We start from the raw sequence: 14715 nt of genomic DNA, 5'->3' as shown, positions 1-14715 counted from the left end.
TTAATAATAACAATTAATAATGGCAACAGGTGTGTGATTATCCAGGTGCACCAGAAATTATACGTTACGACAGTTTTACTACATAAAATAAAATGGAAATAAAACAAAATAAAATAGTTGAACAAATAATAATTAATAATCGCTGACAATAAAGCCTCGCTATTCAGTTAGCCAGGTGTTGCCAGTTTACTATCAACAGTCCTATAATAACCCTCAACCGTTATAAAGTAAGCAGTTTTTAAGAATCACTCACCAAACCTCCTTCTTTGCCTACAAACAAGTGCTAATACTTATAAATAAAAACCTTTTTCAATACGTTAGGAATGGTTGCGCTGCTGGGATTTTAATTTGGCCTTTCCCCCACCCACCGCCCTGCCCCCCTTTTTTTCTTTCTTTTTTTTTTTTATGAACGGATGTTGTCTCCTTCTAGTTTCCGGTGTAACATTAAATTCTGTCCCCAAAATGGCGAACGTATCTGTTGCCAACGCCGCTGCTGCGGCCGCAGCTGCAGCCGCGAATAGAGACCCAGCCGTTGACCGGTCACTACGATCGGTGTTCGGTAAGTTTGTTGCTTTTAGGTCGCTGTGTTTGGGTAAGTTTATCCTCTGGGTGCTCAGGAAGAATGTAAGGAAGCGGGTTGTGAATCAAAACTTGCTAACATGGATGTCAGGCTAGTGTTGCTGTTAGCTGAACACCGCGCGAGGGAAAGTTAAAAAGAAATAGCAAGCAAAGGAGCCTCGAATTACAAATCCTTCTTCTGTTTATTGTCATACTAACACTAAATATTGTGTGTATTAATTGTTTTAGTGGGAAATATTCCGTATGAAGCCACAGAAGAACAGCTGAAAGACATCTTCTCTGAAGTCGGACTTGTTGTCAGTTTCAGGTGAGTGAAGGAACGCGCTAGACCTGGTCCTCTCTGAACTAAGATGTTTTATAGGGTTTTAATAAGTCCTTTTAGACAGTCTTAAATGTGGATTGTTCCCTTTTCTTGTACTCAGGTTAGTGTATGACAGGGAGACAGGAAAGCCAAAGGGATATGGTTTCTGTGAATACCAAGACCAGGAGACTGCCCTCAGTGCCATGCGAAACTTGAATGGGAGAGAGTTTAGTGGTCGGGCTCTCCGTGTTGACAACGCAGCCAGTGAGAAGAACAAGGAAGAGCTGAAAAGTAAGTTTTTAATTTCCTCTCGAGTTTGTTTAGGTAAGCTTCTGGTCATAATCTGTTTCAATACCCAAGCTATTTTTGTCTTGCACAGGTTTGGGAACAGGAGCCCCCATTATTGAGTCTCCTTATGGAGACAGCATCCAGCCAGAGGAGGCCCCAGAGTCCATCAGCAGAGCAGTAGCCAGTCTGCCACCTGAGCAGATGTTTGAACTCATGAAACAAATGAAGGTAGGGTGTGTCCCCCCCCCCCCCCCCCCCCCCCCCATATACACTTATAACCATCTCCAGAGAGGAGATTGAGGTTTCTTTACTGTACTCTCGGTGAGAGGTGAACTTATCAATAGTAGAATCATCTGCCAAATGGGTAGTCTGTGGTGCATTTAAGAATTAATTTGATGACTTTATGTTCAGCTCTATGTAAAACGTTATGGTCTCCTGTACACAGCCAAATTTAATAAAACCTCTCGCGTTTGAGCGTTTAATAAATGCATGAAACAACAGTGAGTCTTTTAAAGTAAAAAATTAGTTTTCCCAAATGACATCATCTAAAACTGTATGTATGAGGCTCCTTACTCAGTAGTAAGGATGGTGACAAATGTTTCACACAGTCTGAATCACCTCCAGCTTAACTGTATGCAGATGCTCCACCTTCCCTTTCATTAACAGAGGCTGTGCTGTGCAGCCTGCCACTCTCAGCTCTGCCAGTGAAGCCTCGTCTTTGTACAGCTGGTAGTCTGCTTCATTAAGCCCAAAGAAACGCCACACTGCAGACGTCTTTTGCTTTACTCAGAAAGTCATTTGTTTCACCAAAAGCTTGTGTCAGTAGGAACGCTCCAGATGCTGATTGGAGTCAGTGGCTCCAGATTTAATAGTAGTGGTATTTCTGCAGATTGTGGTCTAATGCCTGTTTGTTAGGGAGTTATGTCTGAGTCATGAGTGGGTAGTAAAAAGTGGTGGTGGGATTAAAAACTAGAGTGTTTTTTCTTTGTTTGTTTGTTTTTTAAGTCTTTTAGGATGTAGTCAGAGATTTTTCTAGTAGTTTCTAAAATCAGATCCCTTTGGTTTCAAAAAAATGTTTTTCTCTCTCTCCCTCCAGCTGTGTGTGCAGAACAGTCCTCAGGAGGCACGGAACATGCTGCTGCAGAACCCTCAGCTGGCCTACGCTCTGCTGCAGGCCCAAGTGGTCATGCGGATTGTTGATCCTGAGATAGCCTTGGTGAGAATGAAGAGATGAGTCACAGTCAGAAGACAGTTGTTCTCGACTCAGTAAATGTTTATTCTGTCCTGCATTTTAAAGCCAAAGCAAGCAGTATTTTTTTTTTTTATGTTCCCCTCACTCCTTGTATAGAAAATGCTCCATCGTCAAACAACAGTCCAGCCTCTGATTCCCAGTGGACAGGGCGGAGGAGCACCGACAGTCACTTCTCCACCTACACAGCCGACCATGCCCGTGTCTCAACCTGTGGTAAGCAGAACATATCTTTTGTCATATTACTGTGTATTCTCTTCAACAAAATGTTCCCATTGTGTGTCCTGAAAAATGTGCACGCATGCAAGGGTTGCTGGGATGGCTGTAGCCCAGGAGGTAGAGCAGGTCATCTACTAATCAAAAGGTTAGAAGTTCAGTCTGGCTTCTCCAGTCTCCAGCCTGCATGGCTAGTATCCTCTGGCAAGATACTGAGCCACAAGTTGGTCTCTGATGCATTCATTGATGTATGAATGTGTGAATGTTAGATAGAAAGCAATTAGGTGTTGAAAAAGTGCTTGTATGAATGGGCAAATAAGGCATGTTGTATAAAGTGCTTTGCCTAGAAAAGCATTGTATATGAACCAGTTAATTTACCATGGAGTGAATAAATACTGGTGAAAGGATCACAAAGTCTGGCCCACCAAAAGTCCTGGTCTGGCTTCAGGAAGTGTTAAAATGTGCGGGGTGAAAAGTTTAAAATATTTCTAGATCTCAACAAGTAGTTTGCTTGAGGTGTTTAAGTCTGTCCCAGCTGAGAGTGGGTGATAGGCCGGGTACATCCCGGACACGCACCAAGTCTATCACCGGGCTAACACAGAAAGACCATAATTCACGCTCACACTAACACCTACAGCCAGTTTAGAATCATCAGTTAACCTACGATACAATTCATTTTGCTTATGAAGTTTCCAAACTGAGGAACGTAGTCCGTGGTGATCCGAATTCTCAAAATGATAAGGAACGGCTTCAGTGCTTCTTTTATTACCCCCTTTAGTAGATCATACGCTGAAGCAACCTTTATGAAAGGAAAGTAGATAAATTTTATCTCATAAGTCATAGCGAAGGACCATCTGAGCGTTCCTGAAAAACGATCAACATAACTGATAAAGTAGGCCTGATCATGCAAATGTTATTTGTAAGTGCATTTTCCATTTCCATAACCTGATGATATGTTTTTAATTTTTCTGTTAAACCCACTGGTTGTCTGTGAATAGGAGTTGGTTTGCATGAGAAGTGCAGATTTATATGTTCTCTAAATCCTGATCATACGCTGCATTAATTGATCTCAGTGCATTTGTTGTTTTGCCAGCTTTTAGGATTATCATCAATGAATTTTCTCTTAGAGCCACCTTGGATAAGTGCTGGATACAGGGAATTTCATAGAAATCCTAAACAAGGAGGAGGGGATGAGTTGGATCAGTCTCCAGTAGGAAAAATAAGAAAATAAGATGCTTTTCATTTTATAGGCTTTAAAGTTCCAGCACCTGTAATGATATGATGTTTTTTCCCAGTGGTTCTTGTTCAACAATATAAGAACACTCTGGGGTGAAGTAAAATGTGCATTTTTAATACATCTTTTGGACATTGTAGTTTCAACACTGCACCATCACATTGTTAAAGAGCCTAATGTATGTGCATTTGGATTCTCTGAGCACCACGCTTCTCTATTTCTAAGTCCTTATAACTTCCCCTTCACACCTCGTAGCGTTTTCACCGAGGTTAGAGAAAGGTGATTAGGAAAAGGACACAGGAGGTTATATGAGGGGATGTGGGAGGAAACAAGAGAAACCGTGCAGGGAGAACACAGAAACTCCACACAGAAAGGCCCCAGATGACTTGAAGGTTTGAACCAAGAATCTTATTGTTGTGAGGCAACCGTGGCAACGTCTGCACCACCATGTGGCATGGCAGTTTGTGGGTTAGTCCATTAATACATTTTAGAACAAGAATTTTCTGCTTTGGTTTAAAAAGAAAGTCACATCCACACAAGCGCTGTATTGAAAAAAACAAAACAAAACCAGTGTCCATTACTGTCAAGCAGCAGACGGCGATATAACCATTAACCGTGTAGAAATGTTGGCCAATCAGATGCCTTGGGGCAACAATAACACAGGGTAGATTATGATACCAAAAAGGAGATAAAGGCACACACCTTTGACGGTGCAAGAGAAGATTTTTGGTTTCCTTGTTTACGCAGAAACTGAGATTTGTTTGAGATTTGTTAATTTTTCAGTGACCTAAAATGGCTCTATGTGTGGGGAAACGCCCAAAGCGCATAGAAAAAGCTACGTTTTTATAAAATACCTGTGTCGGTGTGGTCAGGGTGGAATTATAGAAAGGTACATGTAAAGTTGTTGTTCCTTTGTAGATCCACTGTGAGCTGTAAATTTTAATAGCAGCAGTCTAACTCTGAAAACACCAATATCAATAAATGTGACTATACGTTGTGCTGTAGGAGAGGAGGTCCGGCCCATTTGTTGTCAAACAGTGTGAACATGGCCCATTAACTAAAATGAGTTTGACACCCCTGCTGTAAGCAGTGCCTGATGGCAATGCTACTGCTTGTAGATTGGATGTTTTGCTACAAGGTTTGTCCAGAGCTGGCAGGAGTTCCAGCTCCATCTCAAACGACTTTGAAATGGAGCAAACATGCAGACAGAAATGTAACATAAATGTCACTTAACATGTTTTTGTCCTCAATGAGGGGATCAAGCACCATATGTTCTCTTCTTTATAGATACAGTTTCAGGAGATATTATTTCCATTCATTTCTTAATCATTTTTATTTTGTTATGTCCTCAGCCTGGAATGCATGTCAATGGAGCGCCCCAGATGATGCAGCCCCCTAACATGGGAGTTGTCCCTGGACCCATGCCTGTACCAGGACCTGGGCCTGGACCGGGACCAGTTGGACCTCCAGGTAATCATCAGACCACATGCACGCTTGAAATGGCAAAAGTTGTGAAATTGGTTGTGGTAGTGTGACTCTGGCCACTTGTAGTATAAAGTTACACAAACAAACCATAAATACAGGGCAGGTATCTATCTCTAAGACATTAACTTTATAAAATCATTAAACATTCGATAATCTAGAATTGTTACAAATGTTCCAAGCATGTAAATGAATAAGCTGCATGAAGGCATGTCTTAAATTTGAAAACCTGTCATATTTTATTAGCTGTTTTCTTTGGCGTATAAAACAATCACCAATAATGCTAATGTTTGTCGGTAGACAGCAGTAATTGAAAAGCAGTTTTTCAGTGCAGTGTTTCCAATTAGACAAAAGTGGATTCAAAAAGTATTTACCCCCTTTCTGTTTTTGCATACATTTTAATTTAAAGTGGATACAATTAGCATTATTTCTAGATTGGTCTTTGTAAAACGGTAATCTCAAAAGCTGAGATCTGTCGTTTATATTAGTTATCGCATGATTACTGTGGCAGTCATACTGTAGCCGGTAATTACTATTACCACACATCCACATGTGAATACGTAGAATGTGAAGAATTTTGGTACCCAAAGCTTTCTGGTGTCCAGTTGTTATTAGAGGGTTTTTGTTCAGTCACCACTCCATGTGGTGAGTAGATTGGTTCAGGATTCAGAGGAGCACTCTGTGTGCCTCATGATGATTTAGCCTTATATTTGCTTTTTAAAATTCATCTCCATTCATAATCTGACACAGCCAGCACATGTAATGGGAAGTCGTGGCCTGGATATCTGTTATCTCGAGATCAGCTGGCTAATCCGGAAGCCTGAAACATTGACCCCAGACATTAGCTGATGGGTTCCCAGATTCTGTGCGTCTTATTTGCTTTAATTATTCTTGAGGTGTGTCTTTTTCTGTGTTTTTTAAAGTGGTTCGTTTTCATGTGTTTTGGCCTTCGTCCACATGCAAACACAGTTTTTGGTCTGAAAGTGACCTTTGGGAAATGCCTTCCTTTGTTTCATTGATGCGCAGAGTTTTTGGCACGTGATGTCAGAGACTGTGGTCTTACCTTTTTTATTTACATTAATTAAAAAAAGGACATTTACGTTTATTTACACATGAAGTGTCCAACAGGTTCTCACTGGCCAAAGTTTGTGGCCCACAAACTCTGGGGCAGGGACCGCTGGTGGGGCTTAGAGCCACCACAGATAGAGCATGCACGACCAAGGGCAAAATATAAACTGGAGTTAACTTTAGGTTGAGTTTGTTGATTGTGAAATGCTGGCCATGTTTTTTTTTTGTTAATAGCAATTCACCAAATTCAAAAATATCTACAAAATCTAAAATTTGTGAACCTGCACAGTGAGGACTTTTTTCCCACCTTCTGAAGTGGGGCAGCCAAAACTGTGTTGTGTTTACATGCTTTTGACAGCACCCAAACACATTTACATGTGGCCTGCGTCTAGAACTTGATTTGAAGTCCATCTATAGCATGGATTAGAAAGGCACACCTGTTTTTACTGGATCCTGAAATCCAAACTGTTTGCTAGGATGAGGGGAAAAAAAGATAAGACATGAGGTCGATTTAACTCTCTATAGACCACTGTGATAAAATTGTTCCAAGGCATTGATTGAAAACAGGGGTTTCTTCTGTGTAACACAACAAGAAGAGCCTCATTATTTGAGGTGACCACGAACCCAACAATCAGTTTGCATTTCCGCCCAGAGAGTTCAGGTTTTGTCTCATCAGACCAGAAAATCTTTTCCTTCATGCTGATGGAGTCCTTTTAAATGCAGTTCCATGCAACTCTAGTGGAAGATTAAATCTACATGACAATTTCTTGCAAAAAAGGAAGGGGATCCGAATACTTACAGAATCCACTTGCGTCCAAACTTTGCACGTGTCATGGCTCATTTGGATCAGCAGGTGTCACCACAGTCATATAAATAGTGGAGGTTTATCCACAACGATATACGCCATGTGTCCTCGTTATCGTCTTCTCTTTTTGTGTTTTATCTTAAATCTTGGATGTATGCCATCTTGATGATTTTGTAAAAGTTCCCTCTTCTTCACCCTTCTGTACCTTTATTTGTGCATGAGATGATTTCACGAGCGTGCTAAAATGGTGCTTTGCCCTCTTGAGTCTTGTCTCCTGTTCTTCTCACTTTAATGCTGGCTCAGGAAACCTTCAGCATTCTCCCACAGGATCGTCTGGTCAAGCTGCTATCGAGCGGCCTCAAGGTATCACTGTACCTCCTCGGTTCTCCAGTCAGGTCGCAGCCCTGCTAAGCAGTGACACTTTTCAAATATACAGCATATATTTTTGACAGCATTTCCGCTGTAAATAAAAATGACTCATCACACATGCAGCCTTTAGAGAAGTTCATAAGTCTGTGTATATAATTATTACAATCTCAGAGCACTACCACAGCTACACAGGAATATACCAGGTCATGAGTACAATCAATGTTTAGTTTTTTGTTGTTGTAAAGATATGCACAGTTGGGCTGATCAGCTCCAGATAGCAGCTGGAGCCAGTTTGTGCAGATGGTGCAGGTGTTCAGCCTTCAGCCTACTTGTCAGCCTGCACGGGGGAGATTGATGGATATCATGACAAGGAGTACTGATGCGATTTCATGGAGCGTTTATGTGATACAAAAGGAAGTTTAGACCGCCTCATAGTGACCTGCAGGTGCATCTGACGTCCCAGTTTATTGTTCCTACAACCATGTAATTAATGTTGTTCCAGGATCGTCATCACAGCCGCTTCAAAGTGTAAAATGCAACATTGTACGTGTAAAGAGGAGACTGGGGCGGATCAGTGGATCCATCTCACTTGGGATACCTGGGTTTATGTGCTGTTTGAATTTTTTATGAGTTATTATATTTATTTATTTATTTAATCTCTCTCTCTCTCTGTTGTAGTTTGGTTACTTTTAGGCACCAGAACAGTGCTGAAAGTTTCAGTAAAAGTTGTTTGGGTTACATTTTCACTAACTATAAAAATCTGCAGAAACCCCTGAAGACAAATGTGTCAACAAATCCTAGTTGACAGCTTTGTGACACACCCCGCCCACATTATGTGAATTGTTTTTTTTATTCTTTTTGTCTGCTTCCTGGAAGCCTAACTTAAACTAATGACGTCACGGCAGTGTAATGGGGAATTTATATTTGTAGTCCTCGAGCAACATTAATCATGATGTTGTAGGAACAACAGTAACACGGGAATATCAGATAGCGGTACAAGTTCAGGTGTAATTGCAAGGCGGGTCATCTGAGTTTGGATCTAAACACTGGTCAGACAGGGTACACGGCCAGGTAATGGCTACAGAGTAAGACCTTGAATCCTAAAGGGTGTTATCTGATTTCCACAGAACTGCAGCTTCTTCTGTACTTCTTGTCCTCGACATGTTTTTAGCTAGTTTTAAATGTCTCCTTCGTTTTTCTGCTTCTCTGTTCGAAATTTAACAGAATACAAATGAAGTTAAAACCTTTCAGTCACTACTTTATTTGGGCGATTACAGAGTGATCAGCAGATTCTGCTGTTTGAGATTTGGCAAAGTTGGAAGGAGACTTGAGCTCCCGTTGATCCAGACTGATGGATGTCAGAGGAGATCTCCTGCTCGACACTTGCGCGATCTTAGTTTTTGAGGGGGTGGCTGTACATTTTTCTTTTCTTCCCAAAAGGCCCGCTTATTCTAATTTTCTCTATTTATGTTACATTTTTAGCCGTGGCGCTGTTGCTATGGCAGTGTGGGTAAATTTGGGTCAGCGAGCCAGTGGCGTGGTGTTTCTCATCCATACACCTGTGTGCTTGCAGATATCTGACAAAAATGATTTGATTTTAATTATCAAACGAGATGTGTTTCTAAAATTGTAATAAATGATATTCACTGACTGCTGACTTTTACAGAGCTACCACTCGTTTCTGTAGAGTTGAGCCTGAAGGGTAACGAGTTCAGATGTGAGATGTTTATTATTGATAGAGACGGTTTATGGATGTTGCTAAAGATAAAGATGAAAGCGGTGAAATATCTCATACAGTGAGAGCTCTCTGTGTTAGCAGCATTCATTATTTGAAAAGGCACGTGTCATTTGCACTAATGGAAAGAGACTACTTGGCCTTCTTTTTACTCCAGGATCAGCTTAGTCACTTGATAATGACATGAAATTGCTGGCTTTGCTTTCAAGCTGGACGGTACGGTATAACAATGAAGCTGCTTTGCTACTCTCTTGATTGGCTTTTGTTTGTGTTTGTCAGCATCACTTATCGCTTATGAAGTGAGGCTGAAGCCAGTTCAGTTTAAAAAAACAAACCAAAAATCCACATTTTTAACAGGCTGTGCTGTAGTTTATAGCTTTTACTGCACTGGAGAGTGACTGGAGTGATGTCACCATTTGTATCCCAACGATACAAAGAGACACGCTTCCATGCAGTCCTCCAAGAATCCTCACTGCATGTCTCTGGAACCAGATGATGTAAGCAACTGGCGAATATTGATTGGCTGACAAGTGGGCGTAATAGAGAAGGGAACAATAGTGGAGTTGATCTAGAATGGGAGAATGACGAAATTTAAAAAACTTCAAAGATCCAGGAAATAAAGCATGATAAGCACAGGCGATGGTTGATTTGGACACTCTTCATTGGTTTTAACTACCTGTTTTACTTCAGCTCCTTGAATGTTGGTCAGTCAGATGTAGCGCAGAGCTTTACATGTATAGAATAAAGTGTTTTATTAACATATAGTTATGCATGATTCATAGTCTGCTGTACTTGGTCAGTTAGACTAGAAAATTTATAAATACAATTAAACTGGATTACATTACAAGCGCACCCTTGTGTGCGCACCTCCCCCTTCACACATCAAGCACGGTTTAGTCGAAATATGAGAACTGCTCATTCAAACCAGCGCAGACACGGCGTTGCTCTTACTCGGGTGCCCAGCAATAATCTTGACATGTTTGAAGGTGAATATATGACCAGTTGCTGTTGTTCTATATAATATAAACACATTACATACGTGTATACAGAGCTTCACAGTTAACAATGCTGTATGTGAGGAACTAGTTGGCACTGCTTGACATCTGGAATACCATCTGCTTAGCTGTCATGACACTCTTCTACAAGTGCCACTGAGAGGACTGTAAACAATGGAGTTGGTGCTGCTCTGCTGCACAAACACAGTAGCATTACACTGACAAGGAGCCCAGATGATCTTTATCTTATCAGTTTCTTCTCAATTCGTTTTCCTTAGAGTAAATCAGAAGACGTTAACTTTCCCAGATCAGCAGAAAAAGATCTATTCATTTGTGATGAATATATTTCTGCTTAAGTGCAGTAAATTAGCCTAATTTGCACTGAGCTAACTGATGGCATCATTATAGGTTGTTGCCTTAATGCTGTAACGCCGTATAAATGGAATATGAGACATCCATTGTTCTTGATCTTTTCTATGCATGCCTCTGTTCGCCATGCTTTCATGGCCAAATAATGTCAGACTTAGAAGACACAAGTAGGCGAACACTCTCAAATCAGCTTTGTGTATACGTGTGGGAGCAGAGTTTTTCTTCTTCTTGTTTTGTGTTTATATAAATTTGCTTTCAAATCTTTAGATCTGCATATTAATGCTGATGAGACCACAATGCTCTACCCTTCCTCCTCTTTGTGTGTGTGTGTGTGTCCCTGATGTATCTGTGTGTTGTGACCTTGTTCTGTGGCAGTTTGCTGTGGCCTTTGTGCAGTTTGAGCTAACTGTGTAGGTTTTTTTCTTCTGAGCAAACACTCATCTTTTTAGGAGTGTGCGTGGTTCTTCTTAACTGGAATTTCAGCTTTGAAAGTCATTCGATATGATGACACATCTCTATTTCTTTTCACTAATTAACTGGCAGATGTTTCGTGTATCGTGTGTGTGTGTGTGTGTGTGTGTGTGTGTGTGTGTGTGTGTGTGTGTGTTGTGGTTAAATTTATGAATTCTTCCTCTAAGGACCAGGTGGTATCCCCCCAAGAGGCCTGCTGGGAGATGGTCCCAATGACCCCAGAGGAGGAACTCTGCTGTCTGTCACTGGAGAGGTCATAGACCCCAAGTAAGACATCCCATTTTACCTTAACGATACATTTGGGTGTGACTTTTAGGAGTGTCTGTTCCAGTCATTGATGTTGCAAGACTAAAGTCTTTATTTTGTCCTGGCTGATTTGGGGGAAATGTAATGTTAAAGAAAGGTAAACAACAACTGAAACGCAAGTCTGGTCTCTGGCTGCACAAAACAGCAGGACATGGAAGATGAATGTGTCAGCTTGTCAACAGAGATGCTCACTGTGTCTGCTGCCGTCTGCTTTAATAATTCCCCAGGTGGAAAAATATAAATTAAAAGATGTATATTTTGTTGGTTTCTTTTTCACGATTCACTAACAAATGCATCTAATTTCCTGTGACTGGTTTTCTGATGATAAAGCCCTACTCTACTCTACTACTGACCAGAAATACTACTATATAGTAAAATCTTTGCTTAATATCGTTTGAGTTTTAATGCTAGACTATATCAAAGACCACTTTATGGTCTAAAAACTATGACTTGTGCTGCGTTAGTTTTAAAAATGTTTAACTTCTCTTATTTTGTGTGCGTTTAGCCGGGGTTACATGGGACCTCCACCCCCCCACCAAGTTCCGCCTGTACACATGCCACAGTTGGGAGTTGCACCCCCTCCAGATATGAGGCCTCCAATGGACATGAGAGGCCCACCCATGGGTGAACCACGGAACATGATGGTTGACCCCAGGGCGGCCCCCATGATGGAGCCACGGGGACCCCCTATGGAAGCCAGAGGTACCTGCCCCTATGAGGCGTCATAGTTTGCGAAAGTCTCGTACTTTGAGGGTAAATTCATCTAATTATGTGTCCTTACACAGGCCGTGATCCAAGGGCAATGGATGCTCGTGTTCCAGTTACGGGTCAGAGGGTTCCCATAGCACCAGGAATGCAAGGCCCTGTCCCTCATGCAATGGGTCCGAATGCTCCGCCACCTGCAAGACCGGTACGTTTGCATCTCTGCATGTCTGTGTCAGCTGTGTGTTTTGGTTTAACTGGAATTGGCCAGGATAGGCATGGTTAGAAGTCAGAGGGTTAGCTCAGGTTTTTGGAGCGTTTTGGAGACAAACTTAAAGAGACAGGGCTGAGATGTCAAATGGAGGGAGAGTGGACAGGATTTCTAGAAAAAGATGAATTCCTCAGGAGGTTCATGGATGTAGTGACAGAGGAGGATGCTAAAGCCTGGGTGAGATGGATATTGAAGATCTGCTGTTGCGATCCTTAAAGGAAACTACCGAAAGAAGACCACTCGTGTGTGTGTGTGTGTGTGTGTGTGTGTGTGTGTCTTGATATTGTTATGACATCAGTTGTACGATTTGCGTTACTTCATTCTTATTTTAATTTTTTTCCATGTTTTCATCTATACTTCAGGGCATTCAGGGAGTCAGAATGCTCTAAATTGTTTCATAGGCAGCTTTTACAAAAGCACGAAAATCTGCAAAATACAAGAGAAATCTGTGCTGTCTGGATAATCATTGATGGGTGAAGAACTGTGATCTTACAGTAACACTGTATTTGATCTGCAGGGTGCTGGTATTTCTGGGGTTCCTCCATCAGGAGGAGGCTTCAGTCCAGGTCAGAATCAGGTTTCCACACAGGATCAAGAGAAGGTGAGTGTCACTCTTTGTCACTGCTGCATTTTTATCAGTCAGGATGATGAGTCGGTTAAAAATATCTCAGTATAATTACTTCTGAAGTATTTTATACCAACCGAGTTGCAGGTACATGCAGGTAACATGTAAAATGACCTGTTTTTATTATCAGCTTGCTGAAAGCCTCCTTTCTGCATTCCTGATCATTGATTGCCTTACCTGAGAACAGTAACTATTGTTATTCTGGAACAATAGCTGGCAAAGTATAAACGCTTTTGGCAAAGCTGTATGATTTCTGTGTTATCGAACACTATCATTAGACTGTTGTTCTAGACTGTTCTGTTCAGCTTGTTGGTCAGAAAAACACGTTTAACATCCTCAGCAACATTTTCATTTTCCTCTTTCAGGCTGCCCTCATCATGCAGGTCTTGCAGTTGACTCCAGAACAGATCGCAATGTTGCCGCCGGAGCAGCGGCAGAGCATCCTTATCCTCAAAGAGCAGATTCAGAAGACGGCGAGTGGGGCCCCTTGATGGTCTGACTGATTAAAGTACTGAAAAGTCAGAGCTTCTTTCTTTCCAGTCGCAAATAAAACCTTAGCGCTAGAGTCAAAGGTTTTTGAAATGTTGTGACATCCTCCTTTTTTTTCCCCCCCCCCATTTTATCATGTCAGAATTTCCTGTCTGCCCCACTCGGACCAGGCTGCAAAGTGTGAACAGATCTGAAGATATCCCATCTTAGTCTGGAATATTGTACCTGTTCTTTTTGTTTTAAATCATAATGTTTGTTTTGTGTAACATTGATTCACGTGGAGGCAAGAAAAAGTCACTTTCTATGGTGAATGTTGAACTTGAATAAAAGCTCGAGCAAGAATGTCACGTTTTTCCCCTAGAAAAGCCAACTGTTGTTATGTTGTAGCTGTTTTGTGAATAAAACAACAAAAACACACCAATTGCCTTTATTTTCTTTTATTCATGAGAAATTATTTACAAGAAAAACAGCAGGTGAATTGTTTTCTTCCACATCTTTAGAGGATCATTGACCACTAACTTTAATGACTGGCATGGTTTTATCTTTCACGTTTTTCTGATAAGGAAACGCTCGAATACAGGAGGTCGTAATTGCGCCTCATATTTTTCCAGTAAACCTGTTTCCTGGTAAACTCCTGCCAAGAAAAATAAATTTTTTTGTGTCCTGTTACATGCATGCATTCAAACAATGGGTTATATACAGTAGAAACCGTGCATCAGCCGTGTAATCAGTTGTCTTGAGTGGAAGATAAACGATTATAAGATCATAATGAATAGTAAATATACTCCATTTGTGAGTATTTTGTAAAGTAAAAGTTTTTCACGTTCTGTCAACACCTTCATATTCAGTAGATCTAAGAACCAAGGTCCTCATCTTAATAACAGCATAAATCGTCCCTGTAACTTTAGTCAAGTACTACAATAATGCAGCCTAATATGACACAAATATATACATATATATATAATATATATATGTAGCCTCAGTGATTCCTTACTTCACAATGGTAAAAATGGGGCAAATCCCTGAGCACCACTGATTAAAATGACCCAACATGCCTCTGTACTCCCTTCAGAGTAGATGGAGGAAGGTCTGTAAACACTCGTCCTGTCACGCTGGTTTTCCTCGATGTTTTGACATTTCTCTTCTGAAGCGAGACAAAGT

The 14715-nt window shown here is 41.1% G+C and overlaps 1 protein-coding gene across 2 annotated transcripts; it reads left to right on the top strand.

The window, feature by feature from the left end:
- Nucleotides 1-426: 426 nt before the first annotated feature.
- Nucleotides 427-13975, top strand: cstf2 (cleavage stimulation factor, 3' pre-RNA, subunit 2). 2 transcript variants are annotated; one of them, XM_080900338.1, is made up of 14 exons: nt 427-559; nt 808-886; nt 1002-1171; nt 1260-1396; nt 2265-2384; nt 2517-2633; nt 5220-5337; nt 7526-7585; nt 11329-11428; nt 11973-12169; nt 12253-12377; nt 12958-13041; nt 13431-13573; nt 13697-13975. In XM_080900338.1, exons 1-13 carry the CDS (start codon nt 463-465, stop codon nt 13554-13556), a joined length of 1530 nt encoding a protein of 509 aa, XP_080756464.1. In that variant the 5' UTR covers nt 427-462; the 3' UTR covers nt 13557-13573; nt 13697-13975. The 2 variants fall into 2 exon arrangements, with proteins under 2 accessions (XP_080756464.1, XP_080756465.1); XM_080900339.1 differs by lacking the exons at nt 7526-7585; nt 13697-13975 and having other exon boundaries at nt 13431-13683.
- The last annotated feature ends 740 nt before the right edge of the window (nt 13976-14715 follow it).

Source organism: Rhamphochromis sp. 'chilingali' (genome assembly GCF_963969265.1).
Source record: "Rhamphochromis sp. 'chilingali' genome assembly, chromosome: 13".
Taxonomy (NCBI): Eukaryota; Metazoa; Chordata; class Actinopteri; order Cichliformes; family Cichlidae; genus Rhamphochromis; species Rhamphochromis sp. 'chilingali'.
This window is presented reverse-complemented; position numbering and strand designations above follow the sequence as displayed.